This window comes from Erythrolamprus reginae, chromosome 5 (genome assembly GCF_031021105.1).
Source record: "Erythrolamprus reginae isolate rEryReg1 chromosome 5, rEryReg1.hap1, whole genome shotgun sequence".
In the NCBI taxonomy this organism is placed as follows: Eukaryota; Metazoa; Chordata; class Lepidosauria; order Squamata; family Dipsadidae; genus Erythrolamprus; species Erythrolamprus reginae.
Window position 1 is genome coordinate 76,386,138 of NC_091954.1, and position 22,162 is coordinate 76,408,299.

General features: G+C 38.7%; 1 protein-coding gene across 7 annotated transcripts in view; it reads right to left on the reverse strand.

Moving 5' to 3' along the window:
- Positions 1-1,538: 1,538 nt before the first annotated feature.
- The window catches only part of BOK (BCL2 family apoptosis regulator BOK), a 36,388-nt gene continuing 15,764 nt past the window's right edge, over positions 1,539-22,162 (reverse strand). For all 7 annotated transcript variants that reach the window (XM_070754052.1, XM_070754051.1, XM_070754054.1 and 4 more), the window contains 3 exons: positions 21,441-21,569; positions 7,501-7,664; positions 1,539-2,805 (listed from right to left, as the gene is read on the reverse strand). In XM_070754052.1, coding sequence (XP_070610153.1) covers positions 2,680-2,805; positions 7,501-7,664; positions 21,441-21,569 — 419 coding nt within the window. In that variant the 3' untranslated portion in view covers positions 1,539-2,679. The remainder of the gene's footprint in view (positions 2,806-7,500; positions 7,665-21,440; positions 21,570-22,162) is intronic.

The following is a 22,162-nucleotide window of genomic DNA, read 5'->3' on the forward strand; positions in this document are numbered from 1 at the left end:
ATTAACCAATCGTTTTCTGAAATATGAATCGACCCCCTGAAATCGATTTAACATATTTTTGCAAGGTTTCCATTTTTAATGTTATTCTTTGCATGTTTGAAATCTTCATGCTATTCTTTTTGTATCACTGAAAGGCTTGAGCACTATGAGATGGTAAGGCAGTACATCTATGAATAAATGTGATGGAATTCAATAATTATCAGAATCTTTTTAGAGATGCACCTCAGTAATCACGGTTAATCTGGATTCATATTTCATTTGTCATACTCACATAACATGTTTATGTGAAATTTCACTACACACACGGCACTTTTCTCCCCTTTCTCATGCAACATTTTAGACTTACCCTTATTCAAACCCTGAATGGCCAAGAGTCTGAATATATTTAATTAGAATTACTTTACCATATATAAAATATGAAAGTGCTGTAAAAAGCCACATACTTTTTACAGCGTGACTTGCTTCTTCTTTGGTAAACATATTGTAAAAAAAGCAGCTTCTCTTTAATCAGACAGAATTGCTCTGTTATATTTGTCCATTCATTCCTTAACTCAGAGGATAATTCTTATAGTTCTTGCCATGTGGCTTGATGATCATATATATAACTTTTAAGAACACTTAATGCACCTGTTTTCTTGGGGTATTTCTTCTGTAAACCTAGAGTTTTTCCACATCTTTATACAGTAGTACCCCTAGATACGAGCATAATTCGTTCCATAAGGGAGCTTGTATCTCGAGGCAACTCGTATCTGGAACAAGTTGTTTTTCCCCTCCGAGATAACCAAAAGCAAGGATTCTTGCGCCACCTAGTGGACGCTCGGCTCGTATCCCGAATTTGAGCTCGGGAATAGAACAGAAATGTCTCTCCCCTCGTGGCTCGTATCTTGAAATACTCGCATGTAGAGCAGCTCGTATCTAGAGGTACTACTGTATATGTATTATTTAAGGATCTGATTGTATCTATGGCAACAGATCTCGCAAACTGCTTCTGCTTTGGAGCTGAAATAGTCAATTTCCCCCCACAATGTTATGTATTTTCAGAGATTGCTAAATATAATTTTGAAGGGTCCTCCCACTTTTCACACCCAACATATATATTTCTTCTCTTAGTGATGGATCTTTCAAGCCTGCTCCTCATCCCTGCATTATTTTTATAAGGACTCCTCCAACAAACATATCAGGATAGTAAAAATATTCTTTTAAAGACACATAATGCTGGAAAGAAGTTCTATAAAGGAAGGGCAGACATTGTCCTGCTTTATATTCATCAGAATGGAACTCAATTTTCACTCCTGGAAATTCCATTCCATTTCTTTCCTTGCAGAAGGAAGATTGAGTTTCAAAAAGCAGGCTAGATTCAAATGGAGTCTTTAGGGGGGGGGGGAACTTGGAAAAATCCCCAAATGTATCCTTTTTGGAAAGGCCGTTAGGGAGCCACTTGGAATATTGCTGATGCCACAAATCTAAAATCCACTCCTGACCACTTGACCCAGAGCAGAATTATGATTAAATGATTATAAGGAGTTCCAGAAGTCATGTTCTTCGTGCTCCGTTGTGTTTTATTTAGTCACAATAAATCAACCTCTTCAAGGCGTCATTTCATTATATACAGTGTTCAAATTCCTTTTCAATGGTTTAACACCAGAAGCCCGAAGCTTTGCTTGTTTTCACGAATTCCAAGGGTAATTTTCACTGCTAACCCCACTCCCATAGTCCAGCATTTTTCACACTGCAAGTTACAAAGTAGAAAGAAACAAAATGAGTTGGAGTATCTTTAAGATGTTTATACACTTCATTGTTTATATCAGTGTTTCCCAACCTTGGCAACTTGAAGATATTTGGACTTCAACACCCAGAATTCCCCAGCCAGCAAACGCTGGCTGGGGAATTCTGGGAGTTGAAGTCCAGATGTCTTCAAGTTGCCAAGGTTGGGAAACACTGGTGTATATGGTTCTTTTTCTGCATTTAGGCATCAAAGCAGGTTGAGATTTCCTTCTGTCGTGATCATGCTTGTTATCATATATGGGCTACAGTAGGATAAAAATCAAAGCACACAATTTGCCAATTGCACCTCACTTTAAAATGTATGCTCCGGATAGGGTATCTTTTTGCTGTATTCTAAAAGTTGTTGTGGTTGATGTCTCTGGATCCTTTTATTCAACATAAACATAGTCTTTAAAAAAAGCATGACCGTATATTATTTGAGTGCGAAATGTAGATTGGCAATCTATGATGCATAATCCCAATTTAGTTTCTTGGAGGTTGATTTACATTTAAACTAAATTTCAATACACTGTAGAAAATCCTCCCTTTTTTATTTAGGAATCATCAAACAAGAATTTAAAATCCAGAATGAACAACATTCTGAAAATCACAACTGGAAAATACAAAAGGTTTAGCATAGCTTTCCTCTTTGCACAACTCCAAATCAGCTTCCTTGTGTTTTTAGTCCATTAAAATGTGACACAATTTATAAACAGTAAACTGAGTTCTTCCATTGCTCAGCCTTGTGGACAGATCTATGCAAATGTCAAAGTACAAGAGATGTTTGGTATAAGACATGAACTAAAAAAAGGCTTCCCTTTGCTGGAAAAGCATTGAGGAAAGTCATCTCGTTGCTTCTTCACCGTGCCTCTCGGTCACTGAGAAGAAAATGGAACTTCTTTTGATAACTATAGATCATCTTTCTGGCAAGATCACAAAAAAGATGGCCTTCAAAACATGGCCAAAATTACAAATGGCAGCCACAAGCCAATGGGAGCGGAGGTTGGGATCAGTATTCACAACACATTTTGTTATGTCTGCCTGTGGTGGAAAAGAAAAAACAGAATCAGCATTTTTGCATATGTTATAAACTGAGCGCTAATAGAGCTTTGCACGATTCCTGCCAGATTGCTGTTGAAGGATTTGTCAAAATCCCTAAAACGACTTCCATTGATCTGAGCTTTGGAAACCTTGAAATTTCTCAATCCACTTCTGAATACTATCTCAGATATTTATATTTTCAGGGTGGTGTTGTGGTTAGCTCTAGCCCAGCTTCTGCCCCAAGGACTGTGGATGTGGGGGAGACATCCACATGCTGCAGGCCTGTTTTGCCCCCTGTGGAATCTGATGATGAAGGCTCCTCTGACCAAGAAGACATGAGTGACAGGGAGGAGGAGAGTGTGGCAGACAGCTCAGAAGGAGATCAATTATCTAGCTCCTCCTTGGATTCAGAACAAGAGTTAATGATACAGCCACGCATGCGGAGAGCGATGCATAGGCAACTGAGAGATTATTATCAAAGAAAATGAGGCCACCTGTGGTTGGGTGGGGCTGTGGTAATTAGTGAGGCTGCTATAAATAGCAGCCTGTGGGTTTGGCCATTGTGGAGGATTATCTGATCGTTGTGCTTTGTGACTGCTTTACTGACTTTGACTTTTTGTGTGCTGATTTTTCCCCGCTTTGAAACTAAACCAGAGCAAAGTGTGTTTCACTTTGTGAAAGAAGAAGGACCATGAATTGTCTCACAGCTGCAAGCTAAGTATCACAGAACTGATAAGGGACTTGTATAAATTACCAGTTTGTTTGGAGACGAGTGCTCTTTGCTATACCAAAAGAGGACTTGGTTTAAGTGAATTTTCATTATAAAGAACATTGTTTTGAATTTTCAAACGTGTGTGTGTGTCTGAAATTTGTACCTGTGAATTTTTGGAAGGATTCTACCAGAGAGCCCGACAGAACAGGTGGTGCTGGCATGGACAGGCACTAAGCGAGCACAGGTGGAAGAAAAAGCAGCAGATGCATGAATGCTTCTGATGTCATGATGGCTTTCTCACTGACTTTGCTGGTGGGAAACCAGCAGAGAACATCAGAAATTGTGGCCATGTAACAGTAGGAATATTGTGATGACCCAAACTGCAAGCACCACTTGTAAGTCCTGTTTGCTCAGTGCCTTCAGAACTTTGAATAGTTGTTGACTGAATGGTTATAACCTGGGGATTACTTGTGCCTGTACAAGTAGTCCTCAATTTACAACTATTCGTTTAGTGACTGTTCAAAGTTTCAATTGCACTGAGAAAAGTGACTTATGACCAGCTTTCATACTTACGGTCATTGTGGGATCCCCCCCATGATCAAAATTCAGGTGCTTGGCAATTGACTCATATTTATGATGGTTGCAATATCTCAAGGTCATATATATATATATATATTTACAGCAGCACGAAGCTCATAACTTCAGCCTGATGATGGTGAATGTGATTTCACCGAAACGTCACATAGACACTCAAAATATTACTAGACACTCAAAATATTACACGGGGCAAAACCCGAACTCAGAACAATATATATATATATATATATATATATGAATGATGAGGCAGCAGCCATCTCGATCACCGGAACATAAAACTTTAATAAAACAACTTAGCTTTCGTTAGCGTGCTGCTAACTTCGTCAGAGTATTAAAATGCCATGGGAGACAATCACATTTATAAAGCATTACTCAGTCTGCTCATAGCCCGCGTCACTGGGCCACACTGGGGTATCCGAAACAGCCGCACGCATACTGGCACCCCATGGGGTCAAAGTAGCGCATAGGCCGGATCAAACTTTGAGAAAATCAGTAATGCGCCCGAAGGAAACCTTAGTGAAGGAGGAGTCCTCCTCAGTAATTTACCGTATAAACTGCAATAATTGTGCTCACCACTATGTGGGTGAAACGGCTAAAAGATTGAGAACTCGTATACACGAACACAAATTGGCGGTCCGACGTCAGGAACAACGCTCCCAGATTTGGACACACATGGAGGAGCAGGATCATGGCTTCGATTTCCAGGGAACTGAGATTCTGGCGCGAGATGAAACCAAGGGAGGTCGCCTCCTAAAAGAAGCCTGGTTCTCCAACGAAAATTCTTTAAATAGACATATTGATATGCCATCAGCATACCAGGCTTTAAGGCACCAACAACGACTTAAAGGAGATAGGTCATTAGGATTGGATAAAGCCCCTAACAGAATTCTCCAGGTCAGGCATAGAAACCAGCTAAATGAGGGTGGAGCAACCCCTAGTGGGAAACAAGGGAACATACTGGAGCAACATGGAGGTAGAGGGGGAGGGGCACAATGCAGGTTTAACGCAGGGGACAAGGGGGGATTAGAACAGTGCAGACCTAGGACGAGGGCATGGGCAAAAAAATTGCAAGAGCAGACATGTACCACCATAGAAAGTAACAACGATAATTGGGGGAAGAAAGAAATATCAAATACCTCCAAAGCATTGCCTCGTAACTCCACCTCCTCCCTTGGGGAGGGAAATAGGCAACAGACACGAGTAAAAGCGGTAGTTCCCCCTTTAACCAGCATGATTAAGCCTACAATTAGGCTTGCTGCAGAGGGGAGGGAAGGGTGTGGCCCAGTGACGCGGGCTATGAGCAGACTGAGTAATGCTTTATAAATGTGATTGTCTCCCATGGCATTTTAATACTCTGACGAAGTTAGCAGCACGCTAACGAAAGCTAAGTTGTTTTATTAAAGTTTTATGTTCCGGTGATCGAGATGGCTGCTGTGATGTTCCTTCAATACACCAGGGTGATTCGACACAAAAATATGTAACCCTTCCCTGGTGCAGAGCTGAAGGGATTGGATACTGTAGGCTAGAGGATAATTCTCTGCCTTACAAGGCAAATGTTGCAAGTTCAAGTCCCAGTGGGTATGGCTAGCTGATGATGCCAAAATAAGGCCGAAATAGATCTATCCTAGTCTCCCTTAATTTTCAAATTCAGCAAAAAAAAAAGTGACATATATATATGTCACATGTTTTATATATATATATATATATATATATATATATATATATATATATATATAAATAAAATTTATTTATTTATTTATTTATTTATTTATTTATTTATTTATTTATTTATTTATTTATTTATTTATTTATTTATTTATTTATTAGATTTGTATGCCGCCCCTCTCCGAAGACTCGGGGCGGCTCACAACAACAATAAAAACAATATAGCAGTGGAACAAATCTAATATTAAAAACATATAAAACCCTATCATTATTTAAAAAACCAAACAGCACATTCATACCAAACATAAAACATAGTATAAAAAAGCCTGGGGGGAAGGGGTCTCAACTCCCCCATGCCTGGCGTGATAAGTGAGTCTTGAGTAGTTGACGAAAGACAGTAAGGGTGGGGGCAGTTCTAATCTCCGGGGGGAGTATGCAGTAGCGGGTTCCTACTGGTATGGTTGACGCCATTGCACCGATTGCAAAAATTGAGCTGACGTATAGCTCCGTGTCTGCAGCAAGCACACGCTCATGTCCAAGCGAGATTTTGATCTGCGCATTCACAGGAAGCAAAATCTCACAAGGGGAAGAATGGGCATCCCCTTGTGAGATTTTGTTTCCTGCGCATACACAGAAGCAAAATCTGTCAGACGCATGCGCATACACACCCACGCATACCAGACATAGAGCCACGTGCGCAGCGCACCGGTAGAAGTGGGAGTGGCAACCCCCGCCCTGGTCACATGATCTCCTTTTGTGACCTTCTGATGAACAAAATCAATGGGCAAACCAGATTCTCAATTTCACTTAACAATTGTGGTAAGGAAGGTCTTAACATGTGGCCAATTCATTTAATAAATGTTTCATTTAGGAACAGACATTTTGGGCTCAATTGTGCTTGAAAGTCCAGGACTACCTGTATAAGACTGTCCAGAATCAGCTCTACCTCCTTGTGCAGCATTCTGTGTCACACAGTGGCCCACCAATTGTACATGGGGATCTTGAGCAAAAAGAGAAGGCAAAACCCTCCCTTTCCCCTGACTCCCAACAAATGTTACTCAAGGGAATCCTGCCTGCCTCAACCAACATAGAGGAGGCACATGGACATCCATTTCAATAACCACTGATACACTTGGCATCCATGAATCTGTCTAATCCTGCCTGGAAGCTATCAAGGCTGACAGCTGTTACGACCTCTTCTGGAAGTGAATTCCATAAACCAACAACCCTCTGGGTGAAGAAATATTTCCCTTTATTTGTCCTTTCTTTCTTACCTATGAGCTTTAGGGAGTGCCCCCTCGTCCTAGCATTGTGTGATAAAGATTTTTTCTCTAGCCACGTTTTCTATCCCATGCATGATTTTATACACTTCGATCAGGTCACCCCTTAAACGCCGTCTTTCAAAGCTGAAGAGACCAAGGCGTTGCAATCTGGTTTCATAAGGGAGGTGCTCCATTTCTTTAATCATACTTGTTGCCCTTTTTTGCACCTTTTCCAGTTCCATTATATCCTTCTTGAGGTGAGGTGACCAGAACTGTACACAGTACTCCAAGGGTGGTCTCACCATCAATTTGTACAGAGGCAACACAACACCAAGTTTTATTGAAGGAGAACTTTGTCCTCTCATGAAACGCCTATCTAATTTGATTCCTGCCAGTAACAATCCCGTTATGTGTCTTCTCATGCTTTTAAGGAAGTTATAACTCTACAGGATGACTTACCCAGCCTCCTCTCCTCTTCATCCAAGTCACCAAAGTCTTGCGTACAAATTCTCCCAAACAGTCCACAATGATATGGACCATGGCTGGCTGGGCATGTCTCACACAATCCACAGCAAGGCCGGCTGCCACGGCATAGAGAGATGCAATTTTACCCCAAGTTATTCCTACAACAAGGGAGGGAAAAGTCAAACCGAGTTCACCCAGAGATGGCGGGAAAATGGTGAAGTTAGGTAGCTATAACCTGTGTGTTTAGGTAACCTCTTCAGGCAAATATTTTTGCATTTGGCATGTTCTTTCCCCTTACCCCACTATTATCATCGCACACCAGACAGTTCAGCTAGACAGGTGTACAGCCAGTTCTATACAAAATTATGTGTACACATAATTTATTTTCACATAGTTTGACCCAGGCTAAAGACAGTATATGGAGCAACAATGTCGTCTGGCGGGACCCAGAGGAAGAGCCTTCTCTGTGGCGGCCCCAACCCTCTGGAACCAGCTCCCCCCGGAGATTAGGATTGCCCCCACCCTCCTTGCCTTTCGTAAACTCCTTAAAACCCACCTCTGCCGTCAGGCATGGGGGAACTGAGATATCTCCCCTTGCCTATGCAGTTTTATGTATGGTATGTTGTATGTATGATTTTTAAACAATGGGTTTTTTTAGACTTTTAATGTTAGATTTATTATTATAGACTTTTAATATTAGATTTTTTCATTGTACACTGTTTTTATCACTGTTGTGAGCCGCCCCGAGTCTGTGGAGAGGGGCGGCATACAAATCTAATAAATAATAATAATAATAATAATAATAATAATAATAATAATAATAATAATAACTGTTGTGCAGTGTCACTTGTCCAATTGGCACATTAACATTGCCTATTTTGTAATGGCTCTCCAGGGATCGGCATTGGCTGAATGGCTACCGTTGGATAAGAACAATTCTTTAAAGATTCCAGTTAGATGAGATGCAATTCACACAATTATGGGCACAACTTATAAATGTGTACATAAATGTACTGTATATAAATATCCTGCTTTGGATCAGGTCTGGCTTGCCTTCTCTCTCCTCTTGTGCACTTGCTTCTATAAGAAATCTGGATGCATGTAATGGATTCTGATATACAGAAGAGGTAAAGTTATCAAGGGATAGCCCTGTCTCCATTCTCACCCCTTTCTACTATCTTAATTTGCTTTTAAACATTTATTTACAAAATTGCTTATATATGGCCTTCTCCGGGTCCCGTCAAGTAAACAATGTGATTTGGCGGGACCCAGGAGAAGAGCCTTCTCTGTGGCGGCCCCGACCCTCTGGAACCAGCTCCCCCCTGAGATTAGAACTGCCTCTACCCTCCTTGCCTTTCATAAAGTTCTTAAGACCCATCTCTGCCGTCAGGCATGGGGAAACTGAGACATCTCCCCTGGGCCTATCCAGTTTATACATGGTATGTTTGTTTGTGTGTATGTTTGCTTTTAATAATGGAGTTTTTAGTGTTTTTTAAATTATTAGATTTGTTCTTACATTGTTTTTGTTATTGTTGTGAGCCACCCCGAGTCTACGGAGAGGGGCGACATACAAATCTAATAAATAATATTTTAAAATAATAATATATGAGATAACGACTGATTTGGATTTTATAGTAGAGTATATTTTATGTAATGCCATCAATTAATATTCATTCTCTTAACAAATATAAAGCACAATACAGGAGATACAGTGTCCCCTCATCAATGAGAAGGGTGGTGCATAAAATAAACAAACTAACTTTGTCTTACATATGAAAGAACTAAATCCAGGCTAAGGGCAAGACACAAGAGTGTTCTAGAAAGATAATGTCAGCCCAATGCAAAGATTTCAGGCAGAGGTGAGGGTTGCCAAAACTGTTGTTTTCATATTTTTTTTAATGTAATAGACATCAACACCCAAGGATAGCCTCAGGATACAATCTTATTTCCACAATAAATCAGAAAATTAAGTTTCATCAGTACCTCAGAATAGAACAGAACCAAGAAATGTTTGGTTTTTTTTAAAGAAGTATGTAATAGAAATGTATTTCAGCATTCTGTATTCTACATTCTGAAAATTAGGAAGCTACTGTGGTATGAAGAATTTTGCTTTCATGTGTTAGAGTAAAAACTAAGAGCAAACACTAAATCAATGGATCATTTAATGCTATCTGGCTGAATATTCACATCTACATTATTCACACATGACTATCAATTACAATGTAATATATAATATAACATAATTCCACATGGTCAGGGTTTCATTTGTTGCTTAAGACTAGAGTATCATAAATACAAATGGTTATTTTTTCTTTGTTCTTTCTTTTTTTTCTTACCACAATTTCACTTATTTTCTGGTTGATTTCCTTTTTTCTTGCATTATTATTATTTTCTTTTGTTATTGTTAGGTTAGGTTAAAAAACACCCTACATATCTTTTTAAAGGGTTTTGTCTAAGCAGTGATTAATATGCCAGCATAACTTTGCCGCATCTTATTTTCTAAATGTACACATTATATAAAACTGTAAGATGGTTAATAAAAAAAAGGAAAATTGTAGGCCAGAAAAAAAATATAAGCCGGTTATCTCCAAAGAATTACCGTATTTGTGGAGATAAAATTAGTATCGGATTGTTATGATTATATTAGAAATTCACAATTTGTGTTTCAATCATTTTTTTTAAGCTTGTCTTAGTAGAGACCGCCTTCTGCCGCACGAATCCCAGCGACCGGTTAGGTCCCACAGAGTGGGCCTTCTCCGGGTCCCGTCAACAAAACAATGTCGTTTGGCGGGGCCCAGGGGAAGAGCCTTCTCTGTGGCAGCCCCGGCCCTCTGGAACCAACTACCCCCGGAGATTAGAATTGCCCCCACCCTCCTCGCCTTTCGTAAGCTCCTTAAAACCCACCTCTGCCGTCAGGCATGGGGGAACTGAGATATTCTTTCCCCCTAGGCCTTTACAATTCATGCATGGCATGTTTGTTTGCATGGGTCTTTGGTTTTGCAATAAGGGTTTTTTAGTTGTTTTAGTATTGGATTTACATGCTGTTTTTTATTACTGTTGTTATCCGCCCCGAGTCTACAGAGAGGGGCGGCATACAAATCCAATAAATAAATAAATAAATAAATATATATAAATATACAAAATTTCTGACCCTCCACCACCACCCACCCACCCCTGCCACAAAAGTACTGAGCCAGGGAATTACACACACATACACAAACACACCATTCTTCTTAAGATTGCTGGGAAGAGGAAGAATCCCCATCTTCTTCCTCCCATTGACTCTACTTACATAAACTGGGCATAAATTGCTTGCTACTTTGCCTTCCCGTGTAGAGCAGGCGATAGGAGCAGTTGCAAACTGCACCTAATAAAAATGCCACCAGGTCAGATTCCAGCTGAGCAAAACTGTCATTTTTTTAACGTAAGGATCTTCCTTATAGCGGCAAACAAGAAATCAGCTTGGGAGACAGGCTCCCTTTAGCTCAAAAACCAACTTCTATTAAAAAACTATGAGAGAGCAGAAAAAGAGCTGATTCTGTTGAGCTATTTTTTAAGAGCCGACAGATGGAAGCCATCTGTCGCGCTGAGGCATGTAAATACCAAATGGAGCAAAACAGAAAAAAAAAATTAATGAGAACTGGTCCCCTGCTTTACTCTCCTAGATGCTGGAAAATCTCCAGGAAACCATGTGGATAAGCGTCTGGTCAAATTTTTGAGCTCACAAAACTACACTTCCTTTCACTGTACAAATAAACCTACCCATTTGATGATCAAAGTGCACAGCTTTCATTCCAGTCCAAAACAAACTTGTGATGGACTCTATTACAAGAAGGTGGGGTAGGGAAGCGTGCTTTCTGCTTCCATTTCATCACCTTCTCACCACTTGCAAATGACAATATTTATTTATTTATTTGTTTGTTTTATTTATTTTATTTATTTTATTTATTTTATTTATTTTATTTATTTTATTTATTTTATTTATTTTATTTATTTTATTTATTTTATTTATTTTATTTATTTTATTTATTTTATTTATTTTATTTATTTTATTTATTTTATTTATTTTATTTATTTTATTTATTTATTTTATTTATTTTATTTATTTTATTTATTTTATTTATTTATTTATTTATTTTATTTTATTTATTTTATTTATTTTATTTATTTTATTTATTTTATTTATTTTATTTATTTTATTTATTTTATTTATTTTATTTATTTTATTTATTTTATTTATTTATTTTATTTATTTTATTTATTTATTTATTTATTTATTTTTATTTTTTATTTTATTTACTTGCTTGCTTGCTTGCTTGCTTACTTACTTACTTACTTACTTACTTACTTACTTACTTACTTACTTACTTACTTACTTACTTACTTATTTAATTGGATTTGTATGCCGCCCCTCTCCGAGGACTCGGGGCGGCTCACAGCATATACAAAAACAAAACAACAATATGAATCCGATTAATCAATTAATACTACATTAAAACAACCATTAAATTTAATTTTAAAAAGGAAAACCAATCAAACCAATCATTCAGCACTCATACTTAAAACAATCATTGGTCAGGGGAAGATTTAAAAGTCCCAAGCCTGAAGACAAAGGTGAGTTTTTAAGCTCTTTCAGAAGGCAAGGAGGGTGGGGGCAGTGCAAATCTCTCGGGGGAGCTGATTCAAGAGGGTCTGGAAGTGACATCACACCCCAAAGAGGCTAAGGTGGTAAGCTAATGCCTTTTACTATGCAACTCCTCTTGCCTTTTTCAGCAATCTCCTATAGCGAGAATCTATCCACTGACTATCCACTCTTTCTCATCCTCAGAATCTGACATGACCTGAGGTGGACAAGGAACACTCACAACATTGGGATTTTTGAAAAAATAATAAATCCACCAGTGCACTGTTTCATAATTTTCATAATTTTTCCAGATGCTTGACATAGAAGGGTTTCCCTTCCAGCTGCCAAAGAGCCCATCTGATTCATATATGTAAAAGTATGTATGAATCAGATTTTAGTATTTATATGTATAAGTGCAAATGCATATAAAAGCATTTATATCCAATAGAATCTTCCCATTGAAAGGAATGAGGTTGACAAGTGTTTGCTGCAATGGAAAACCACAGCAATCAGCACATAATAACATTTAACCCTCATCACCTCGAGGTTCGACTACTGTAACGCTCTCTACATGGGGCTACCTCTGAAAAGTGTTCGGAAACTTCAGATCGTACAGAATGCAGCTGCGAGAACAGTCATGGGCTTTCCCAAATATGCCCATGTTACACCAACACTCCGCAGTCTGCATTGGTTGCCGATTAATTTCCAGTCACAATTCAAAGTGTTGGTTATGACCTATAAAGCCCTTCATGGCATCGGACCAGAATATCTCCGAGACCACCTTCTGCTGCACGAATCCCAGCGACCGATTAGGTCCCACAGAGTGGGTCTTCTCCGGGTCCCGTCAACTAAACAATGTCGGTTGCCGGGTCCCAGGGGAAGAGCCTTCTCTGTGGCGGCCCCGACTCTCTGGAACCAGCTCCCCCCAGAGATTAGAACTGCCCCTACCCTCCTTGCCTTTCGTAAACTCCTCAAAACCCACCTTTGTCGTCAGGCATGGAGAAATTGAGATACCTCCCCCGGGGCCTATACAATTTATGTATGGTATGTTTGTATGTATGTCTGCTTAATAATGGGTTTTTAAAAATATTTTAAATTGTTAATTATTAGATTTGTTATGAACTGTTTTATTGTGTTGTGAGCCGCCCCGAGTCTACGGAGAGGGGCGGCATACAAATCTAATAAATGAATAAATAAATAAACTCCAGCTTCACTCTTACAGCAATTCTAAAAGTAAAAATTAGCTCTTGTCTTGCTCTATTTAACATTAAGCAAATAAAAGAAAATTATGACATATATTCAGAGGATCTAACATTATGCAACCATTGTAGTGGTTTAAAAGATTTTTTTTAAATCATAATAAAAAAGAGATGGAAGGAAAAAGAATTTGGGCTCAAAATAAAATAACTTATCCATATTCAGTGTATTAAGTCAGGAAAAACACACTGTAATTATAGGCAAGCATTACTCATAATAGTTTATATAAAAAAGAGGCAAAATATGACAGTTTGCTGGAGTCATACATTTTTCAAGTAAAACTAGATCAAAACAATATTTTTCATTGCACAGTTTTAACACACATATAGCGTACATGATTAACACGCATTTCTATTAATTCTAGTGTCACTACAGAAGATGATTGTTTTACAATGAAGTATAACTTCACCAGCTTCTTTAACAGAGAAATTATTTCTTGGCAGAAGACACAGAGAGGAAAAAATGACAAGGAGAGGTCTATGATGGAAATTCTGTTCCAAGACATTGAGCTTCAGAAAGATCCTGTTTAACAGATATAGTTTACATACAGGTCAATAGTCAATGGTTTATTTTCAGTAGAACTTTTTAATAGCATAGAAACCCTTGCCTTTTGTATATCTGGTATACTTTATAAACCCTATATGAATCATTCAGATGTAATACATTTGTGATGGCAAATGGTAATCATTTTAGGATTGGCAGGCTCGGTACAAAAAGATGGGAAATAAATTTAAATCGATCTTAGTCTGGAATGATTACTGTTATCTTTAATCTTTGCTCACAGTGGATACAGGGAATATCAAAATAGATTAGTCGGTAGAAAGAGGATGTGGAAGATAACCTCCCTCTTACCAAACTGACAATTAGGAAGTAGTTAGTCTGGACTCTGGAGTCAACTCTTTGCGTCTTGCTATTTATTTGACAGAGAAGAGCAGAGATTGATTGATTGGCAAAGAAGAACAGAGTATATGTAGTTTCACCTTTAAATTGTTTTACAATTGTATATGTAGTTTTACCTTAAAATAGAAACATAGAAACATAGAAGACTGATGGCAGAAAAAGACCTCATGGTCCATCTAGTCTGCCCTTATACTATTTCCTGTATTTTATCTTACAATGGATATATGTTTATCCCAGGCATGTTTAAATTCAGTTACTGTGGATTTACCAACCACGTCTGCTGGAAGTTTGTTCCAAGGATCTACTACTCTTTCAGTAAAATAATATTTTCTCATGTTACTTTTGATCTTCCCCCCAACTAACTTCAGATGGTGTCCCCTTGTTCTTGTGTTCACTTTCCTATTAAAAACACTTCCCTCCTGAACCTTATTTAACCCTTTAGCATATTTAAATGTTTCGATCATGTCCCCCCTTTTCCTTCTGTCCTCCTGTATAAGCACTGTATATCACACATTAGTTTATATAATGCCTTGTTTATAACAGAAGGCAGTTTCTCTCCACTTCTTCCTACGTTTCTTAAAATAATTGAGATGACTCCTCAAATGAACACCCATATCATATGAAAGATGCATCCCTGACTTGATAATTCTGGGTCCTGGAAGTTACCTTAGACCAGTGATGGCGAACCTGTTTTTTCTTGGGTGCCGAAGACCGTGAGCACGCGCTAGTGCACGTGTGCGAGTGCCAACACCCATAATCCAATGTCTGGGGAGTGCGAAAACAGCTTGCCCCACCCCCCCTGGAGGCCCTCAGGAGGCTAGAAATTGCCTGTTTCCCAACTTCTGGTGGGTCCAGTAGGCTCATGTTTCACCCTACCCAGGCTCTGCAGGCTTCTCTGGAGCTGGAAGATGATTGATTGATTGATTGATTGATTGATTGATTGATTCATTTATTTATTTTTATTTTTTTATTCATTCATTCATTCATTCATTCATTCATTTATTTATTTATTTATTTGTATGCTTCCCCTCTCCGTAGACTCTCTGGAAGCCAAAAACACCCTCCCAGAGCCTCTGTGCAAGCCAAATATCAGCTGGCCAGCACACACAGGCACGTTGGGTAACGGCTCGCGTGCCAGCAGATATGGCTCTGAGTGCAACCTCTGGCATAGGTTCGCCATCACTGTCTTAGACTAAACATGATTTGTTTGGGTTTGTCCCTACAGAGGAATTTATTTATTTATTCAATTCAATTGAATGTCTACAGCAAGTGTGCAAAACTCGCAACGAATCCCAGCGACCAATTAGGTCCCACAGAGTTGGCCTTCTCCGGGTCCCGTCGACTAAACAATGTCGTCTGGCGGGTCCCAGGGGAAGAGCCTTCTCTGTGGCGGCCCCAACTGTCTGGAACCAGCTCCCCCCGGAGATTAGAACTGCCCCCACCCTCCTTGCCTTCCGTAAACTCCTTAAAACTCACCTCTTCCGTCAGGCATGGGGGAATTGAGGCATTCCCCCCCTCCCCCGGGCCTATACAATTTATGTATGGTATGTCTGTGTGTATGTCTGGTTTAATAATGGGGTTTTTAAATGTTTTTTAAATCTATTATATTTGTCACGAATTGTTTTATTATATGCTGTGAGCCGCCCCAAGACTGCGGAATAGGGCGGCATACAAATCTCATAAATAAATAAATAAATAAATAAGTGAGTGAGTGGGTGGGTGGGTGGGTGGGTGGGTGGATGGACGGACGGACGGACGGACGGACGGACGGACGGACAGACAGACAGACAGATAGATAGATAAATAAATGTCACATGACGTATTAGAACATGTCCCCCCTTCACTAAATTGGGCATGGGCATGGCCAGCATCTGACGCATCCGGCCTGCAGGCTGGGAGGTTGACAGCCCTGATCTACAGGATACATTTTTAATCATATCTTGGCAGATATCCTCGCCTCATCATATTATACAGTGTTTGTTTGGGGGTTTTTTTGCAGGAAAACGAGCAAGCTCAGAGAGCACCAAGACCCCCTCATGCCAACCGTGATTTACAAATATTCACCTTTATTAATAAGCTATATTTGCAGGATACTTTTGTTTGTGTGCAATAGAAACTGATAAGGTGACATTAAAACACTATCACTAATACTTCTGGATTTAGGTAAACTTGTTTTCTTCAATTGCTAGTTAAGTTGTGACAACTGAACAATACCACACTTTGTTTACGATGGTTTTGTATTGTACTTTACTTAGGGATGGTTTTGTATTGTAATTTACTAAGGAAATATTTTTGTTGTCTACTACTATCATTCCAACAGATTAGACAAATGAGAAGAATATATTATCAATTATGGAGAATGATCTTCAGTTAAGAGGGGTTTTTTTTAAAGTTTTTTTTTTTTAAACAATGTTAGCATTTCAGCCCTTTTAGTAGATTGCTATATTCATTTTTAAAAAGTATACAGCACATTAGCTAGGCAACTTGATGGTGTTGTACTGAGGTTTAGTTGGCATGAGCCATGATGGTGCAGTGGTTAGAATGCTGACTGCCAGATGACTAAAGTTTGGCAGTTCGACTCTCACTGGTTCAAGATTGATTCAACCTTCCATCCTTCCAAGGTCAGTAAAATGAGAACCCAAATTGTTTGGTGGAATATGCTGACTCTCTAAACTGCTTAGAGAGGGCTGTAAAGCACTGTGAAACAGTATTTAAAACCTATTACTATTGCTATAACTACCTCCCCATTTATATTTATACTTAATGCATAGGTTGGCACATCCATTTTCAAAGACCCAAGGGAATGATCATTTACAATGTGAAAAAGTCCTGGATTACAGTGGAATACAGTGTTCTCTCGATTTTCGCAGGGGATGCGTTCTGAGACCGCCCGCGAAAGTCGAATTTTCACGAAGTAGAGATGCGGAAGTAAATACACCATTTTTGGCTATGGACAGTATCACAAGCCTTCCCTTAACACTTTAAACCCCTAAATTACCATTTCCCATTCCCTTAACAACCATTTACTCACCATTATTACTGGTACTTAACATTGAATAAGACACTTAGTGGTCCTGATATTTATAAACATAATTATTTATTAACAATAATTATTATTTTTTGTTGTTTATTTGCACAAATTATTAGTTTGGCGATGACGTATGACATCATCGGGTGGGAAAAAACATGGTACTGTATAGGAAAAAAAAACACGAAGTATTTTTTAATTAATATTTTTTTAAAACCGTGGTATAGACTATTCGCGAAGTTCGAACCTGCGAAAATCGAGGGAACACTGTAACTAGATGCTTCTGTAAGTGTTTGTCTGTGAGAGAGAAAGTGATGGCATCATTTACAGCAGTGTTTCCCAACCTTAGCAACTTGAAGATATCTGGACTTCAACTCCCAGAATTCCCCAGCCAGCATTTGCTGGCTGGGGAATTCTGGGAGTTGAAGTCCAAATATCTTTAAGTTGCCAAGGTTGGAAAACACTGATTTACAGTATGTATGTATTGCATATGGATGTAAGCCCAAATGACAAAAATCCAAAGGCAGACCTACCCACCTCTCTTTTTACTGAATACAAAAGGAAAATAAACATAGTACTTGAGAAATTACTATACTAAGCACAATTGTTTGTGAAAGAAAAGACATTTTGTTTCTCCACTGATACCTAAATTTTTCATTTTTTAACCGGGCCAGTGCTTTGTTATATTGTCACATAATTCTAAAGAAATGGAATAAATCATACATACTCCATTCAACAAAGCTAAATACAGTAAATACAGGGTTTCAACTTTAATCTTTTTTTCCAGAAATATCAAGCACTTCCCTCCCTCAGCAATCATAACCTCCCACTTTCTTGATATTGTGTCTTATGCAATGTAACCCTCCTGACAAAGAATTTTTTAAAAAAAATTCTTCTGTTTTCAAAGAGGCGCTGAAAAGAACAATGTATTGTTTTTGAATGTATTCCTTGGTTTCTTTTAAACATGGCCTATCTGAACAAAACAACTGTGTTTTATAAACATACATTTTGATAGGTTTCTAAATTGCATATGTGTTCAAAGATTCAAGGGAGCCTGAAATACATTTATACAGAAAGATTCATCAGAGCTAAATCAATATGATCAAGTTGGTTGGTTTTTCATTGGGATCCAAGGAGCCCAGTTTCAAATTCAGCAGACTCATGGGCAATGCTGAATTATCATGCAATATGCTAAACCACATAGTACTTAATTGCATGAATCTTTTTCTAACATAGAAACTTTGTGTTCTTAACTTTGTGCTTAAATAAGATGACATTAATCACAATGCGTAACTATTTAGTTACTTTTAAGAAGCGCCTGCTACGATATCCAACTCAGATTACAAGTTTGTTTACAGTTAAACAGCCATAGATCTGCACGAGTCAAAAAGAGGGCGGGGAAAATATTTACTGACCCCTCACATCCTGGACACAAATTGTTTTAACTCCTACCCTCAAAACGTCGCTACAGAGCACTGCACACCAAGACAACTAGACACAAGAACAGTTTTCCCCCGAATGCCATCACTCTGCTAAACAAATAATTCCTTCAACACAGTCAAAGTACATGTATTTACTAGATCTGCACTACTACTAATCTTCTCATCATTCCCATCACCCATCTTCTCCCACAAACGACTGTATATAACTGTAACTTTGTTGTTTGTATCCTTACAATTTATATTGACTGGTTCCTAATATGATTAGATTGCTTATTTGTACCCAGACTGTCATTAACTGTTGTACCTTACGATTCTTGACAAACTTATCTTCTTTATGTACACTGAGAGCATATGCACCTTGTGTGTCCAATCACACTTGGCGAATAAAATTATATTCTATTCTATTTTGTTCTGTTCTATTCCATTCCATTCTACTTTGGAAATATCCATTTTGCTCTCCTCCATTCATGGAGATGTAGCCCTAACCCTAAGTGGATTTCCCAACAATTGGATTGTCACATGTATTTTACTAGCAAATGTAAATAAGGCATGCCCCAAAAGTATGCACCCTCCAAACCATACCCATGGGCTCCGAATACATTGGCAATGTCCATTTTGCTCACTTAATTCTTACAGACCGAATAGTTATAATACTTATGGTTTTCTGCCAATGAGATTTTCCCATGCATTTTCATAGTAAATGCAGATAAGACAGGCTCTACAAATTCATGGAACCCTAACCCTAGGTGGACTTCCCAATAATTGGATTGTCACATGTATGGTTAGGAGGGTGCATTCTTATCTAGCTTTCTTGGAAAAATACATGGGAAAATCCTATTCCCCTAAAATCCATTTAGGGTTAGGATTAGGTCTCTATGAATTCAGACACCGAAAGGGATATCGCAAATGGATTTGGAGTTCTTAGGTATGGTGAGGAAGGTGTATACATTTTGGACTTGCCTGATCTATGTTTTCTTGGAAAATTGTTTTTATGGGAAATTCCCATTGGTGATAAATCCATGTAGGTTAGGGTTAGGTCTCTATGAATTCAGAGAGCAAAATGGACAGTGCCAGTGAATTCAGAGCCCCTCGACATGGTTAGGAGGATGTGAGGAGATAAATTCTCACAAATAGTCTTCAGGAAGTCACCACCAAATTTTTATAGAAACATAGAAGACTGACGGCAGAAAAAGACCTCATGGTCCATTTAGTCTGTCCTTATACTATTTTCTGTATTTTATCATAGGATGGATCTATGTTTATCCCAGGCATGTTTAAATTCAGTTACTGTGGATTTACCAACCACGTCTGCTGGAAGTTTGTTCCAAGGATCTAATACTCTTTCAGTAAAATAATATTTTCTCATGTTGCTTTTGATCTTTCCCCCAACTAACTTCAGATTGTGTCCCCTTGTTCTTGTGTTCACTTTCCTATTAAAAACACTTCCCTCCTGAATCTTATTTAACCCTTTGACATATTTAAATGTTTCGATCATGTCCCCCCTTTTCCTTCTGTCCTCCAGACTATACAGATTGAGTTCATTAAGTCTTTCGTGATATGTTTTATGCTTAACACCTTCCACCATTCTTGTAGCCCATCTTTGGACCTGTTCAATTTTGTCAATATCTTTTTGTAGGTGAAGTCTCCAGAATTGAATACAGTATTCCAAATGTGGTCTCACCAGCGCTCTATATAAGGGGATCACAATCTCCCTCTTCCTGCTCGTTATACCTCTAGTTGTGCAGCCAAGCATCCTACTTACTTTTCCTACTGCCCGACCACACTGCTCACCCATTTTGAGACTGTCAGAAATCACTACCCTTAAATCCTTCTCTTCTGAACTTTTTGCTAACACAGAACTGCCAATACAATACTCAGATTGAGGATTCCTTTTCCCCAAGTGCATTATTTTACATTTGGAACCATTAAACTGCAGTTTCCATTGCTTTGACCATTATGTCAAGGAACAGCATGCCTAGGATCTAGATGCTGAATAAATCCACTCCCTTCCAGTGAGAAATATATACACTATCTTGCAGGGCTACATTCCAAGACTAGCTTGGTTCTGATTTCAAATAAATTGGTGCAGAGCTAGGGGGGGAAATTGAGAGGGGGGAAACATTCAGTGAAATGCAACAAATCAGGTTCAAAACTGGTTCCAAAGTAACACAGAAACTTAGCCTATTTCATAGTGTTGCAATATATATTAGAAAAAGAAGAGGGGCAACATCTTAAATATCAACCCGAGTTTCTGAAATAAAGAGAAGAACCTCAAATATTGACGCTCCTTGATTTTCCATATCTAGACTTTTTCTTACTGCTTCATTACTTGAGAAACAACGTAAAATGAAGCTCATTCTGCAGCCAGGAGTATATAAGAGGAGAAAAAACAGAACTGTCTGTAGCAAACATAGCAGTTGCCAAGAACGTATAAAAATAAGCACTTGATATTAAAGAGGCTCCCTTTCTGGAAGACAGAAAACAGGGAGAGGCTAAAATATTTCTTTACCCGAGAAAAAATGTGCAATATATACTTAAAGTAACATCCATTGCCTCTTTGCTATGCCAGTAATATTCTTTGCCAAGTGGCCTCCACTCACTTCACTGACCAGCAACTGCTATGCTCTATACACATTGGCTCCTCTAATTTATCTTTCTTTTGCCCATAGTTTTAACACATCACCTGATGAAAAGATTTGAGTGGCCACAGCCAAGAATGCATCCGTCACAACGGTTTCTGAATGGAGAGAGATGTTTAGCTGCCGTGCTATGTTCCGATAAAGATTGGGCCTGATATACTCCAGTTCATCCCCTAAAAAAAAAAAAAACACAAAAAGCCTTTTATCCACATGCAAAACATATTAAAATATCTGAATCCTACTTTCAGTTAAGACATTCAAATGGGATGCAAATCCAGAAAAATCAATAAAATTATAGGGTGATATCATAAAGCTAATAATAACATGTTCTTACAGAGTAGCTAAAATGCTGGGATCCTGAATAAAGCGCTATTGGCTCCATCAAAGGGAGTCTGGTGTGGCACCAGATTTCTTTATTTCTTGTTTGTTTACTTGTTTACTTGTTTACTTATTTATTGGATTTGTATGCCGCCCCTCTCCGCAGACTCGGGGCGGCTAACAACAGTAATAAAACAGCATATAATAATAATCCAATACTAAAAACAGTTAAAAACCCATTATTAAAAACCAAACATACATACAGACATACCATGCATAAAATTGTAAAGCCCTAGCGGGAAAGAGTGTCTCAATTCCCCCATGCCTGGTGGCAGAGGTGGGTTTTAAGCAGCTTACGAAAGGCAAGGAGGGTGGGGGCAATTCTAATCTCTGGAGGGAGTTGGTTCCAGAGGGCCGGGGCCACCACAGAGAAGGCTCTTCCCCTGGG